The sequence below is a fragment of the Amphiprion ocellaris genome, chromosome 14 (assembly GCF_022539595.1).
Source record: "Amphiprion ocellaris isolate individual 3 ecotype Okinawa chromosome 14, ASM2253959v1, whole genome shotgun sequence".
Classification (NCBI taxonomy): domain Eukaryota; kingdom Metazoa; phylum Chordata; class Actinopteri; family Pomacentridae; genus Amphiprion; species Amphiprion ocellaris.
Window position 1 is genome coordinate 19,580,934 of NC_072779.1, and position 15,693 is coordinate 19,596,626.

A 15,693-nucleotide genomic window follows, 5' to 3' on the forward strand; every position below is an offset into this window, starting at 1 on the left:
TTTGTAAAAGAGGGAAGAGACCTTGGTGCTTGTCTAGACTGGAGTATTTTTCTGAGTGCAACATGTAAGGCTTTCTACACTATCTATCCATCCATCCATCCATCCATCCATCCATCCATCCATCCATCCATCCATCCATCCATCCATCTAGCTTACAGTTAAGCTTCAAAAAATCAACCTTGAGCTGTGAGGAAATTTGAGGATTTGCAGACACTGCTCAGCACTATAACAGCCAGTGAACATCTTGGAGTTTCCTGGTGTTCTCTCATGGTCACATACACTCACACAACTTTAGCAGATTAGAACAAATGAGCCTGACAGGAAGCCAGGAGGTGTTCAGAAGATTCACAAGGAGAACAGATGGGAGCATCAGAGGAGAGAGAGAAAACAAATACATGCACGCTTGCCTATTGGAGGTGCAGATTCATTTTATGGCATGATCATAGCCCAGTTGGAGTTGGACAATAGACCCCCTCTTCACCTTAATATCCCGCTCGTGTCATCTTGCAGCGCTTTAGCATAATCAGTGTTTTCTGTACGTGCTTCACTCAGTCAGCAAAGACCCAAATGCACCATTTGCATCAGCTATTTGCCTGAAAGCTACAAATAAACCATATGGCATCTGTGACTCTCCGCAGTCTACACATATACTTGCATGCAAATAACAGATGGAGAGGTTTTTTTTTCTTGTTGACTGACAGGTGGGTGGTCCAGTGTCTGTGGGTTATGGTGCGTGTTAGTAGGTGACAGACTGCCTGTCTAAGCACCCAGCGATATTAGCTTGATGATGTGTCTCATCCCAGCAGGGATTGACCCCTGCTTTTATTTTTCAATTAGTTTTCATCTGTGGCTCATTAGAATTGTCTCCTTTACACCCCCGCACAAACACACACGCCTTCTTTAGCACGTGTGTCTGTGCAGTGAAGGCAAGGATACAGTGTTTATCTTCAGTGTTAATATACAACATAGAAAATAATACAAATAAATATAAAGCATTGAGTGAGAAGTTGTGTCCAAACTTTTGACTGGTAGTGTATATGCTATATTTATGTTCAAAAGCTTGCATATTGCAGTTCTAACAATAACCTGGATGGCCACATGACAAATCATAATCAGTTCATACAACAGAAGTGCCCTGTTATATTGAATAGTGTTCTTTGTCTCAGCTGCCAGATATCTTGTCAATTTTATCAATACATGTCTCTATATCAAAAAAAAACAAAACCCACATTTCAGACAACCAAAACAAACCAGGATTGTCCTTTTCATTAAGTCACTGTACAAAGAATACAAAAATAAATACTACAGAATTTATCTTCTATACCCAGATTACACAAACAGATTTTTATTCTTTCTGTAAATGTAATTTAATTTCTAGTTCTGCATAGTCGTCACTTTTAATTTCAGTGCCTTTTCTAAGCTTTGGCTTTATACAATTTTCCTCTTTTGTTGTTCCTTATAGATCTTTAATATATATATTTTTTTCTATATTCATATTACACTGATTATTATTTCTATAAATAAATTATGAATGAAATTCAGATCAGAAATGGAAAATATCGCATCCGTCTCTCTCGACCGAGGATAATTGTGTGCATCATCCTAATTAAAGGTCCTTTGGTTTGCCTTTCCTCTGGCAACTGAACAAGGTGGTTCCAAGCCTCACCAGCTCACCACCGTGCTTTACAAGATGTGGCTCCCATCCCATATCCTCCTGAGCAGCTCTCTTAGCGGTACATTTATGCACCAAGAGAATGCACCTCACGGCTTGTTTCTGGATCGCATGGCTGACTTATTTAAAGTGGTGGCATGAGCTCAGTGCAGGTTATATGCAGGCAGATAGGCACACCTACACACCTCCCACATAGCTGGCTTTCAAGCATTTGGTTCTGCTTTTTCATCAGCCAACTGCTGTATGGCTTCTTTGCAATGGTTACACAAGCCTTAGCGCACGTGTTCCTACTATTCCAAGTTCATTAAAAGAATGTACTGTACTGTATCAGAGGGTTATACCATCCGGGTAAAAACAACAAACTGGTGAATAGCTGCATGTTTGAACTTTATTGTTACTTCACTCCCTTTTATCCTTTTTACTTCACTTTTTCAGTACAGTGTGCGCCGTAGCTTGTGCTGCATTATCACCATCAGTTACTGTTCAGCCATCAAAAACACACCTCTCCTCTCCTCTCCGATAAAAGATGCCAACCCAATATTCTTTATCCGACACAGGCTTTTTATATCCCCTATGCCTTTTTGTTATTCCATTGTTTTCCTCACCAGTGTTTTTTTTTTTTTTTTTATATAGGCAGGACAGGAATCATTTCAGAGTCAGCATTGCTCCCTTCCACTGGAGCTGTCACTGCTGCTCAGGCCCGAGTGCCAGCGTTGTCACAGGACATGAATTTCAACCTGATTACTGACACTAAGCCTAATACATGAAATGTCAAGACTGTGGTACAACAGACACAATTTATATATATATCTTATTTTTTCGGTTTCAACAACATTTGAAAGCATGAGCAAACAGAGCACAGGAACAGCCCAATTTCCTATCCCTCACCCACTAAAAAAAAAAATGTAAAAGTGTATTTAAAGCAGGGGTGTCAAATTAATTTTAGTTCAGGGACGCATTAAGCCCAATTTGATCTCAAGTGGGCCACACCAGTAAAATCAGAGCATAGTAACCTATAAATAACCACAACTCTTTAGTGCAAAAGAGTCCATTCTGAAAATTTACCTATCTTTCTACAAAACATTATGAACAAACTGAAATTTCTAAAGAAAAATAAGTTCAATATCAACAATATTATGCCTCAGTTTATCATTTAGGCATTACAACTTACAGATCAGAGTTTATCTACAAAGGCACGAAACACTTTTTGATCAAAACAACTTGTGAAGGTCTAGGATTTATTTATGATGTACAGTTTTGCAAATGTACAATTTGCAGTTAATGTCTTCTCTGTAATTTTTGCACTTTGCACAGTCATCCTGTGAGCCAGACTGGACCCTCTGCCAGGCCGGTTTAGGCCCACGGGCCGTAGGTTTCGCACCCCTGGTTTAAAGAGAGATCTTATAAGAGATGGAGCGTTAGTCCAAACAAACAAACTTCATAAAAACTGTAGAGTTTTACTGCAATTTCTGAATGCAAGAAATGCATTAACATTTTTCCTTAATGTCAGGTGCAACACCCTTAACTAAACCTCTTTGCTAAGGAGAGATTAAGTCTTGTACGTCATACTTACAGTAAACATCTGAGGTGTTTTGTGCCACTGGCTGGATGTAAATGGAAAATATGATCTTCAAGGTGTCACAGAGGCCATACTGAAATGTCAGTTTGATACAAGATCATGTGCAGTACAGGACAGAGCCCACCTCACATCAGCAACACATTTTAGACAATGTAGAGTAGGAATAGTCGATGGGAGAGTTTCTAGTCTGCACCTTGCTTTAGTAGTGGCAAACAGACTGTCTTGGCACAGATTGGACCAGAGCTGTTCCTCCATTGTTGTGTTCAAATCTGATTTCCATCTCCTTTTTGGATTTGTACAAATCTGGCTTAGAGCCCTCTTTCAACAATCAGACGTACATTTTAAAATTAAATTCATCTGCACTTTCCTCACAAAGCACCACAGACGCCAATTTTTACTTGAATTTGGAAAATAAAATGAAGAATTACCTGCTTGGAAGCATCCTAAACATAGGGGCTGCTTAATGAACTGTATCTTTTCGCCATACCAGGCTTTTTAACTGGTTGATGCCATTCAGCTTTACACCAGCTACTGCAGTCGCATGTGAGCCTGTGATTGTGTAAAATTCCATCCCACATACAGTTTGAATTGTCACCAGAAATCTCAGCTTTCATCGCACCCTTTGTCCTTATGTTTTTGTCATATCTGGAGCACCTTTGCTTTTACAATACAGCCTGTATAACATATTTTTATCTGTCACGGTTCAAGGTATTTCACATGAATCCCCGCACAGCTAACAGAAATATTAGTGTGTAATAGATAGGCTCAGTACTAGGAAAATGGCATTGGGGATATACTGGCTTGTCCTAAATGGTTGTAGAGTTATGCCTGTGAGTCACTGGAGAGATGGCCTTGTTCTTTGTGGTCAAATGCTTACCGAGATCTGTCTCTCTCTTTTTTTCTTTTCATCTCTTCCTCTCCCTCGCTGCCTGTCTTCCTCACTCTCCTCCCAGACTTCAACTATAACACAGATGGCTACGAGGGGGATGGAACAGAGGACGGCAAGTCCCAGGATGGCTCTGAGACGCTGCCCTATATAGATGAATCGCCCACCATGTCGCCCCAGCTGTGCGCACCCCAAGGGCCCGATGGAGAAGCGGTGTCCCCCACACCACCAGAGGGCCTGCCGCCTGGGGTAAGAACATACACACACAAGCACACAGGCAGGAATTTAGTGGCAGTCGTCCTCGCTTCCACTTGTACACAGAACTTCATATAATTGGACAGCAGAATAATATGACAGATGGGAGGAGGAAGAGATGTTTCCAATTGTGATTATACACTAGATGACTGATTCTCCTCCTTAAGTAGAAGATGTACAAATCCTGTAAGGCCAAGAAATAGTTTAGTAGGTTTTAGCTGATCGACTCTAACCAGTTTATTAGTAACAGCATCTTTATTTAAAGAATGCTGTTGATTTGAGTTCATTATTATTTAAAAAGAAACATTAAGTAGCTTGAAAAATGTCAGTGGTGATTTGATTACCAAATGTATTTGTATACGTATCGGTCAGTGTTACGTTATTATTGCTTGGTACAGTTGTGTATTGACTGCGTCAGTAAGTGTTCCTGGAAAGTTCAGTGTTTTGCACATGAGAGCATTTCCTGGTTTCATGCAAAAACACTTATGTCCAGTGTCACATTATGCTTGCTTTTCTTAAATATCAGACGTTGAAGATTCTTTTAAAGCACCGCTTCATAATTTTTGTATGTGTATTCTATACAATACTCACATGCCCCTTTGGACTGTGAACGAATTGTTGGTCGCTGTGATTATTTCTGTTGTTTGTACTGGTCCTGCAGATAACCAGTGCAGAGTGAATGATGGGGGACAAAGTTCAGAGAATTAATTTCAACACAAGTCAATTTCTGTGCCAAAATACATTGTAAAGTTTAGGAATTCAGTAAAATCAAGAAGGTATCCACCAAATTTGGTATTTTAATTCCAAAATTATATTTTTATGTTTGCCTGGACAGTGTAGGAATACAGTAGTAACACAAAGAGAGAATTTTATACCAACCAAAGAAACAATTACAGAGACCAGAAAATTCCTATGGGTGTGTACATAGCTATTGTTTTGAGACAAACTTAAAGTTAAGGGGATGAAAGTTTAATTTTTATCTAGTTAATACTGTATGTCCATATGATGTTTTTTATTTGCTGGACACATCATGAGCAAAATAACCAGTCAGTGCCAAGACTGAGCATTTCCACCTTAAAAATGTGGTGTAGGAGGGTAAAAATAGATCTGCATATTCTAAAGGAAGGCTTTACAGTGGCTCGGTGGTTAGCACCGTTGCCTGCAGATAGAAAATCCCCGGTTTGCATCCCGGCCTGGGATCTTTCTGCATGGAGTTTGCGTCTTCTCCCTGTGTATTCATGGGTTTTCTCCAGGTTCTCCAGCTTCCTCCCACAGTCCAAAAACATGCTGAGGTTAATTGGTGATTCTAAATTGTCCGTAGGTGTGAATGTGTGAGTGATTGTTAGTCTCTGTGTGTAGCCCTGTGATAGACTGATGACTAATCCAGGGTGTCCCCTGCCTTCACTCTAAGTCAGCTGGGGTAGACTCCAGCCCCTCGTGACCCTAATGAGGATTTAGTGGTGTATCGATAATGGATGGATGGATTCTAAAAGAAGAAATGATGCAGAGAAGGGATTATTTTCATGAAAAACTTCTAAACATGTAATTTTGGTGGGCATGGATGAGTTTTTAGGGGTTTGATCTACAGCCATAGAGAGTGTGTTTGTCCAGTCTATAGAACAGTCCATATTTGACTACATTACCATATGATGATCATGTAACTTAACTACGTGTTCACTGTTCTGTAAATATATTACTCTGAAAACAGCTGAATGGTGTGTTTGAAATGAAATCCTCTTACCAGGCATTGAAATTTACGCCCCAACATTCTGAAGTATGATATAATAAAGGCTGATAATCTTAAGCCAGCTTTCCTCCTTGTTAACAGCAGTAGGAGCTACACCTGGCATGATTTTACTCCAGGATCATGTCTTTTATTTCTGGTCTGCTGATCATCATTTCCTGGAGTTGGCCGCCGGATCCTGACCCACTGTAATTGTTAACGATTAGCCACAATAGCTGGATTGCCTGCAGTGCACTGCAGGTGGTGCATTCACAGCAGCAGGAAATGACCACTGACCCAGATGGGCTTGACGCCACCAGCAACAGTCTGCCAGTCTGAGTGTAAATGGAGTGCATTTGAGGACTATATTTATCCTCAGAGTTGCTGATGTTTGAAACTTTGATGCTTTTGAGAAGTGGTCATTCAACATGATTTGCTACTCAGTCTGTGTTCAGAGTCGTCCTATGGTGGATTTTCAGTTCATTACTTCACATCTGCGGTGTAAAATTTAAAAATTGGAAGCAAAGAGTCTTGCATTTGTTCCTTCACAGCAGTAAGTGAAGAAGAAAAGCCATTTCTTCTCTGGTTATTTTAAATGAGCTGCTGCTGATGCTGCAGGGAAGATGAAACACTTGCTGTTTTCTGTGGATCTCAACGCTTGAGTCCTAGCAAACCCCAGGCTCTTGGAACAGCTGATGCAAAACCTCTCATGAAGTGGGAATACAATTCATCATTATTGTTGTATGCACTTCTGACATAGAGTTCCAGTATATGCTACTTTTATGAAGATGCTGAATGATTCCCCAATGTGTTTGTCTGCATATTTGAGTGCCTGTCATGTAGTCGGTCTGTCCTCCAGGTCAGTAGGTTGGAGGTCAGCAGGGCTCTTTTCATGCCTAGGGGCTTTGCATGTGTTTGTATGACCGTCACTGTGTCCCCTGTGTGACCACCAGCGTCTGAGTGGGTGCTGCAGCACCCCGTGGAGGCTCAGTGGGAGTCATGTTGACCCTGACCTGAACTGACCCCCACACTCACTCTGACACTCTCAGAAAGAGAGAGAGAGGCTAGCAGGCTTTGACATCCATCACAGCAGCTGTTATGCACAATATAAAAACCCTTAGTGAAAACTGCAGCATCGGATTTCTGTCTGTGTGATTTTACACTTTCATAGCTGTAGAGAATTATGCTGTTTCTCCGTTATACACGTTGAGAATAATAATCTACATAGAAAAAGTCTTCTCACTTTTGACATCTTTATGAATTTTCCCATCATCCTCACTATTTATTTAAAACTGTCTGCCATCTCTCTCATTTTCCCTGTTTTTATCTTGATTCTGAGCTTTATCACTGTGTAATCACAATGTTGTAAATACACAGTGGCCTTGATTGTTGGTCTTATTGTAATAGAGGGAATTTATGAATTATTAATCCTGTTACTCTGCTATGTTGATTGTGAGTCACTCTGGGCTCAGGTCAGCTCATGTAAATGAAAATGTGTCTCCATCTAGTGGCAAGCTGGGGTAAGAACAGACGAGGCAGGCCCAATATTTTCATGTGTAGAACCATTGAAAATGTAATAACAGTTTAGTTCAGGGACCTGTTGCTAGAGGATGGAGCACAGGAATGGAATCATGTTAATGAGAATTTGTATCTTTAACAATGCAATCTGCCATAAAAAGCAAATGCAGGCCAAATCATTAGTCAAATTTAAATACAGTGAATCCGGGGAGCCTTACGTTTCTCTTCAAAATGAAATAAATATGTTGGAAAAAAGACTTTTAGGTGGAGCAAACACAAATTTTAAACTACTTTTTGACTATGTTTGATTTGCAGGGTACACTAACAGTTAAAAACGCCTGCTGGTTTGAGCTCATAGGGGTTTTATTAGGGCCCATTTTAATTCCACCTTAAGGAAACCTTCATTGCTTGCATATTTGTAGATTTTAATCACATTTTAGTGTTTACGACTAGTGCATTTGTGTTGCCCTGTTCCAGTAGAGAGTGATGATGTGTGATATGATTTGAAGGTGCAGAAAGTTTGAACATGACCTAATAAAATCCAGGGGTTTGTAACTTACTTAAAAGAACATAAATTATCATTGAACAGAAAATGTGCCATGTGTACATTTAAAGGTGATAATCTAGATTTTTAGTGCTCTTGGTGTCTCCTCTATACAGTAAGCAAAGTACACCGTTTTTGATGGTTGATTTTTCATTGGTTGACTTGAAGGGACAGCTCTCGACTTGCCTTACAAATCCTAATGAATCAATAAAGATCTAAGTTCAAGTTCATGTATTTCTGAGACTTTTTCACAGGCCACCATTCCTGTTTTCTATTTATGAGTTCCAGCATATTCAAATTTGAGGAAAAGCTGCTTTGTAATGTCTGGTTGGTACAAAGGTTGCATAGATGCCCATTCTTTCTTAACAAGTTGAGTCAGAGCAGATTCTGTGGAAGAGTGTTTCTAAAGTACTAAGCATTGATGCTGCTGCGTCATGGACGCTAAAGGTCTTTCTGCTTCCCTCCTTACTCCCTTGTTAAGTCTTCCTTTCTTTCTGCTGCGTTTTCACGCGCCTTTCATCTGTTAACATGAGAATGCTGACACCTCCATGCTAAGGTGCCCATGTGCAGCATGATGTATGAAAAGTTACATAATTAAGAGTTAAATACTGACTGTTTTGGTATTTTAGTACACCCACCTGCGTTGTTTAAGGAGTCTTTGCTCTTTTTTCGCCATCTTTAATGAGTTTTTCCTTATTCAACTGGACAGTCTAAGGATAGAGGGTGTTGTATGTTTTTGTTTTTAATACTTGTATTTGCTACTTGTTCCGCTGTGTCCTGCCATGAGTCTAACATTGTTTTCTTTCCTATGTCCTGTTCTTTCATGACCTTTACTGCCCATATTAATGGCTTGCAGTGGTGCTGACCCAGAAATCTAAGCCACAAGCCTAAATTTACTACCATTTAATCGTCCCAACACTCTTCCATGTCCTTGGCTTGTAAAATAAGTGTGACCTACATAATGTAGGCTAGGAGGTTACAAACTTGAAAAAATAGCCTAGATTTCACAACATATGCCTGTTTACACAGCCCACACAACTCGCACAACTATCGCCTGAGCCAGACATCCAGAGAAATTGGGTATGAAGAAAAGCAAGAGAGAGGTTTGCACTGTAGAGCAGCGGTGGGGGTCAGGTGATCAGGGGGGATCAGGGGATCAGGTGAGAGGTCATAGTAAGTGAACTGTGTTCATTCATAAAAACACACAAAATGAAAGCATCACGTTAAGCTTGACTGATGCATATTTTTTAGTTTAATTTAATTTCTAGTCACCAGGGTTATTGATTGTCTGGCACTTCTTGGTGCACACAAGCACCTTTTTTAACACTATCTTCATGCTCTGCCTTTGAAACGCCTCTAACTATGCAGCCAGTGAACTATGTGGCCTATAATTGGAATCAGCCGCGCTAGCAGCACATTAGCTGGTCCCAATTCAGCATCCAAGACTCTAAGCAGATCAATAGAGACAATTGCCAGAGAGGAGGAGAGAGAAATCAACTCTCTAACAGGCAGTGATGCGAGAAAGAGGGAAACCGTATGTTTGTTTGATGAGGAAGTGGCTTTAGCCTGAACAGAACGGAAGAAAGAATTAAAGAAGAAATGAAGAAAATGAAGCACACTGGCTCTTCCACTGAAGCACAGAAAGAAATGGCTTGTGTAGCCATCAAGGAAGTGGCTGGATAGCATTATTTGTGAGGGGAGGGGCAGATGTAGAGGAGAGGGCAGACCTCATCGACCGAGGTGGATCAGTGGCTTGCACACACAAACACCAGGAAGCCCAGCAGAGGAAGGGGGTGGGGTTGTGTAGGCGGGGTCCTCTCTCTTTCTCTCTCTCGGCGTCCAGACGACTTGCTCTGAGGGGAAAACACTGATGTGTCCAGGCAGGCCCTGAAGAAGGGAATTTGGAGCCAGAAAGAGGAGAGGAGGAGGTGAAAGAAAGGGAAGGAAAGAAAGAACCATGGAGGAGGAAGAGGAGGAGGCGCTGTGCTACTTGGACAGGGTCCTGGAGGAGGATGAGGAGGTGTTTGAATATGGAGATGGGGAGCTGGAGCCCATCACTCCGATACATAGACAGTTCAAGGTGAGGCAGGGGGCTGGACGGCTGGATGCAGGAAAAACACACACACATGTGCACATATCTGCACTTTTGCAATGCTAACACTCTGAGCAGGCTTTGCTATACATAGCACAGTGGAAAATCCTGCTTGGAGTCCTGGTGTGATGTGGCGCCACTCTGCTGCTCCATGAGCCATCTGTGCTGTAAAAGTGTGTGTGACAGCCATTGGTGTGTCAGCGAGGCCTGATGAGGCGGCAGCACATGTCTCTTCACGCTGCTGCTCGTTAAAGACGTCTGCTTTCTGTTTCTCAGGCTAACTTCTGTCTTTGTGTGTTTGTTTGTGTGCGCTCCTCCCAGTAGATGTGCTGACAGGGAGCTGGGCTGCTTTACACTGTTGCTGGTCACTAATGATATCAGGTCTGTTATCACACAGAATGAGACCAGAGGGCACACTAGGAAAGCATGCAGTGCTTTTCTGTAAACCTCATATAGAAGTCCACTCACAGGAGCAGGTTGCTGTGGAAAAAATCCTTTCACCGCTCATGTATTTCTCATCTTGCCCTCTCACCACACAGAGGCTCTTTGTACAGCTGAGGGAAAATATTCTTTTTCCTGTCTCCTTTTTTTTCGTCTTGCTGTGACATATTTGTTACTGAAAGAGTGAGCTGAGCATGTCTCCAACACTTTGTTGTTTAGGCAAGGGTTGGGGCACCTATGGGGGATCTGGCGTCCCATCTCGAGCAAAGAAAGAGCTATTAAAAATTGTTAGAAGTACCTCTGGGATGTAATTTCAGTCAGAACACAGTGACTTGTCCCAGAGATGTTTTGTATGCTTGTGGTGCTTAAAATAAATGGTGAGCAGGAGCAGCATGGCTCGCATATCAAAGATGCATCTTTCAGTTTCAAAAGTGTGACTCATTTTGAGTGAGGCTTTAGTTTCTTTCAAGGAATACCAGCATTAAAACACACTGCAAAGTTGTACCTAAGAGGCTCAATCCTCTATCAATGTGCTGAAGTAAAAATGTACATGCAACCTGGCAGAAATGTGAAGATCTGAACAATTTCCCTCCCTGAAAACCGTTTGACAGGTCATTTCTGAAAAATGTCAATCCTGGTTTTTCTTTTGTCTCACTGTTACCTGTGAAAACTGCCAGTCAGAGTGAGATGAAGCATCAAGGCGGTGAATATCGCAGTGTTTTGATATGTGAATTGAAATAGGCTCTTTGAAATCATCTAAACATTGTTGTAAAAGTTTAATACTTCTACTATATGTTGTGTATTTTTTAGGTAAATAATTGGAACGTAGTAGTTTCTCTGAAATGTCAGCTGTTCCCCAGAAGTAATTCCTAATAGTCTTTGAATTAAAATTTTTAGAGTATATTGCTATAATATACACATACTGTAAATACTGTACCCCATTATACAGTAGACCTTCTATCTTGAGGGATAACATCAGTGTCAGCAGGTGGATGTCAGTCCTGATTGGGTTAAAACGATGAGGTCATGGCTCCTTCCTTGTCTTATCAGACAGTGCCAGTGTGCTGATATCATTGTAAGGACCTGCCTGTGTTAATAATTAATCTTCCTTTCTGCTCTCATAGCTGGTCTTTGGCCACCCTTAAAGTATATGCAACACTTATTGACATGTCACTTTCTCTGGTTTATTGCTGTTTGACTATGGACATATGTTTCTTCAGCACACAGGGCAAAGAGTGAATGTTTAACAGTTGCTTTGTGAGGGAAGTACAATTCAGATTTGCAGTTTTATTAAGCGGGAAGCTGTGAATGAGCTTTCGTAGCTTTCACACATCAATTGTTTTGATCAACAACTTTTTAAAATATGCTTTATGAATAAATTGGCATGGGCTGGCTGGTGTAGATCACATTATATTAACACCATTCTTACCTTTCAGAGTGTAAATCATAATGTAAATACAATAATGTATTGGATATGTGTCAATTAACACATTCACCTTCACATGGTGTTTTGTTATGTATTTTATTACTACCTTGCAGACTAAATACAAGAAGGATGTTTGTATGGCCTGGTGGGTGTTTACTCAAGCATATTATGAAGAGCAGTCATTAACAGATACATCAGGTAGATTGGACATGTAGAACTTGATGTCTTTGTCTCTGTGACAGCCCTGTGATTGGCTTTTGAAGTGTCTACTTTCATCTGCTCAGTGCATGCTGGGAAAAGATTCACACTGCCATGGATAGGGATAAACAGGGAAACAAATATATAGTCTTGTGAAAAAGTAAGAGAGTAGTTTTTACTCATTACAACAAGCAAACATTTGATCATTTTTGAAACTAAATCTCAAGCAGCTGCTACCAGCTGACATGTATCACGCAACTCGTTCAGGTTCCTCCTGGGTACCGTTTTTGATGGTTTTCTATGATGAACTGGGATGAGGTCCACAGTGTAGACCCAGAACATGCTGGAGTGATTTCATATTTATCTGGTGTGGGAATGCCTTGGGACCACCTCCAGAAGTAACTGGAAAACATTGCTAGCAAGACGGACATTCAGAATGTCCTGTTGAGCCGCTGCCACCATGACCTGACTATGGATAAGTGGCACATGATGGATGGATTGAAATGACAATTTGTCCATCACCTGCCGCCATTGCAAGTTCAGCCCAAGAGCAGAGCATTGATGCTAAAAGAAGTCTCCAACTTGATTCAGCTGTGAGTTCTGTACAGTATCAAAGAGTGCTTCAATAATGCAGGGCCATCTGTCAGACAGTTGAACCAGAAGAGAACCTTTCAACAGGATAATGATCCTAAGCACACTAGAATATCCACCAAGGAATGGCTCAAAAAGGAGAAATGAACTGTTACAGAATAGCCTAGAAAATCCCATCGAAGTGCTGTGAGGGTATTTAAAATCGACTGTATGTGAGAAAACCCTCAAACATTTTGCAAGTGAAGGAATTTTTAATGGAAGTGTGGTCAAAAATTTCAGCAAAGCCAATGTGGTGTGGTGAACAATTATGCAAAGAATTTGCAGGAAGTTATTTCTGCCAAAGGCGGCAATACCAGAGTCTGAATTCATAGGTCTACTTACTCTTTGCACAGACAAATAATAAGTCTATTGATAATTTTGTTAAACAAATAATTGAAAGAGCAAATTTTCCATTGTGTTGTTCAAGTGTCCCACCATTTATCAGCAGGCACCAGGGCAAAGAGGATCAGAAATCCAACAATTTCCCTGTGATGTGCTTTATTTTTTACACACAAATCATAGAAAACCTGTATTTTTTTCAGTGATTATTTCAATAGAACCAGCTAAACTGTTGCTATATATTCAAAGAATCTTTCTTTCATGCTTAAATATTTTCGTTCTAATGGTTATTTTCTTCAAAATATGTGCATAAAAATACGAATGTGTCTTGTTTTGCTCTCGTTTCATGTTTCTCAAACAGGGCGACGACTTCCTTGATATTGAATTCAAAATACAGCAGATGCCTGGAAGCAGTAGGAATAAGACTTTCCATAGAGGAAGCAAGCCATTTAGATGTTTTCAGATTAGTAAACACTCCCCGTGTACAGTTGCTGTGCATTCCTGTGCACTTAGAACGTGTGTGTATTAATGTCATGTTTAGCTGATGTGGCAACTGCAGTGGCATCATCCAGGAAATGTGCTTAACTCATAGTACTCTAATGTGGTTAGGACTGAACCCTGGATATAAATATGTTAGCAAAGGATTTTTATTGTGTGTGTGCGTGTGTGTGTTGATGTTTGTGAAACGTATATCTACATGCTTATTACAGTCAGGTTTGTTTTCTCCTGCAGGGAGACATAGAGAAAGGGCTGGAGATGAAGAAACTGGTGCTGTCTGGTTTCCTGGCCAGTGAGGAGATCTACATTAACCAACTGGAGGCCCTGCTACTGGTGAGACACGCATATTTCCACACACACAGAGACAAAAAAAAAAAAAACACACACACACACACACACACACACACACACACACACACACACAAAAGAAACAAGTAGCCATCTCTGGTTGCAGTGCTGCAGTTGTGCTCGTTGGTGCAGGCCTGTGTGAACATTATTGGTGGTTGACGGTCATACTGAGAGCAGGACCACAGTCATAGCAGCTTCCTGAAGCACTAACCCAACGTGCTTCCCCATGTTAAGCCACTATGTCATATCCTGCCGCTGTCAGCCATACCTTCCACTGACATGCTGTCAGTTTGACATCATATACAACATTAAGCTACAGTCTCTAACCGTTCAGTCACACAGCAGTTAATGTACAAAACATCCACCAATATACCACAAGAAGCTTTACTTAGTAGTCAGTCAGTGTGATCAACAAATTACTAATGTTGGCAGAAATCTGGTCTGACTCTCAGTTCCGTCCATTTCAGGCCCCGGTGACGACATGACAAGTCATTATACAACTAGTCCAGCGCAGAGTCCTCCTCCACTTCCTCTGTCATTGAGAGAAACTCTAAAATACACAGTGTGATCACACTTGTGTTTTTGCTTCTTAGCATTTTTCACATTCGGCAGGTTTTTGTTTACACTCATAAAATTACAGACAAGCCCAGGATTTGCAGACAGAATTTGTGCTATTTCTCTGTGTGACCGAATATGGTGTTTGACTAAATCTAGGACGACTGGTGAGGATATATTTAAGCTTATACCTGGTGCAATGGCAAACCGCAGTCAGTTATTAACATCTAAGGAGGTAACTCATAGAAAAGACAAAAAAAAAATCCGCTGCAGTAGTAATAAGATGGTGTGATATAATATGAATGATAGTAAGATTGATAATGATAATAATTATATCATTATTATCATTGTAAATTTATTGCTATTTCTAGAGCACCTTTTTACCACTGGAGGTAAGAGAGCAACAACAGAACAATAAAAAGCAACAATCAAACTTTAAAATTGTTTTTTTTTGTTAGTAGTGCAGACACAAACCTGCTGTTTTTTTTTTAAAAAGAGAAAAACAGATCTCCTTTCCTAGTAGTGTTTTTAATGCATTGAGGATTTTTAGGCACCACCACCAAGTTTTAACCAGCGCTAAAGTAAAATCAGCAGAGCTGAAATAATAAGAGATAAAGATTTTTTAATCAGTTGTGTTGCATAGCTTCATGTCCTCTGAAATAATAGACATTTTATTTAACATATGGCCAAGTTTCTGTTTAATAAGGTAATACAGACTCACTGCCTTTACTGTACGTGGACTGATTGTGCCAAATGTCACGAATAGTCACCCCTAAAAGCCTATTCACATCCTGTAATGAAAGCGATAACATGAAAAAATGAATTCATGAGGGTGACCAGTCTGCAAATTCATTCATCTCTTTAACACATTTGTCAAATGTGATAAAGACTTTGCAGTCAACCGCTCTGCCGTCGTATCCAGACCACGTGTGGGTATCGAGTGTGCGTTTGCAGTCATTGTCGGTGCTTTTTAAAAATGAGCCAGCTCG

The 15,693-nt window shown here is 40.6% G+C and overlaps 1 protein-coding gene across 4 annotated transcripts in view; it reads left to right on the forward strand.

Annotated features, from left to right (window-relative positions):
• The window catches only part of abr (ABR activator of RhoGEF and GTPase), a 169,369-nt gene that overhangs the window by 63,246 nt on the left and 90,430 nt on the right, over positions 1-15,693 (forward strand). For 3 of the 4 annotated variants that reach the window (XM_035951041.2, XM_023276341.3, XM_023276342.3), the window contains exons 2-3: positions 4,205-4,386; positions 14,036-14,134. In XM_035951041.2, coding sequence (XP_035806934.1) covers positions 4,205-4,386; positions 14,036-14,134 — 281 coding nt within the window. Of the gene's footprint in view, positions 1-4,204; positions 4,387-10,027; positions 10,258-14,035; positions 14,135-15,693 lie in introns of those variants that run through there. The other variant, XM_023276343.3, reaches the window with a different exon arrangement.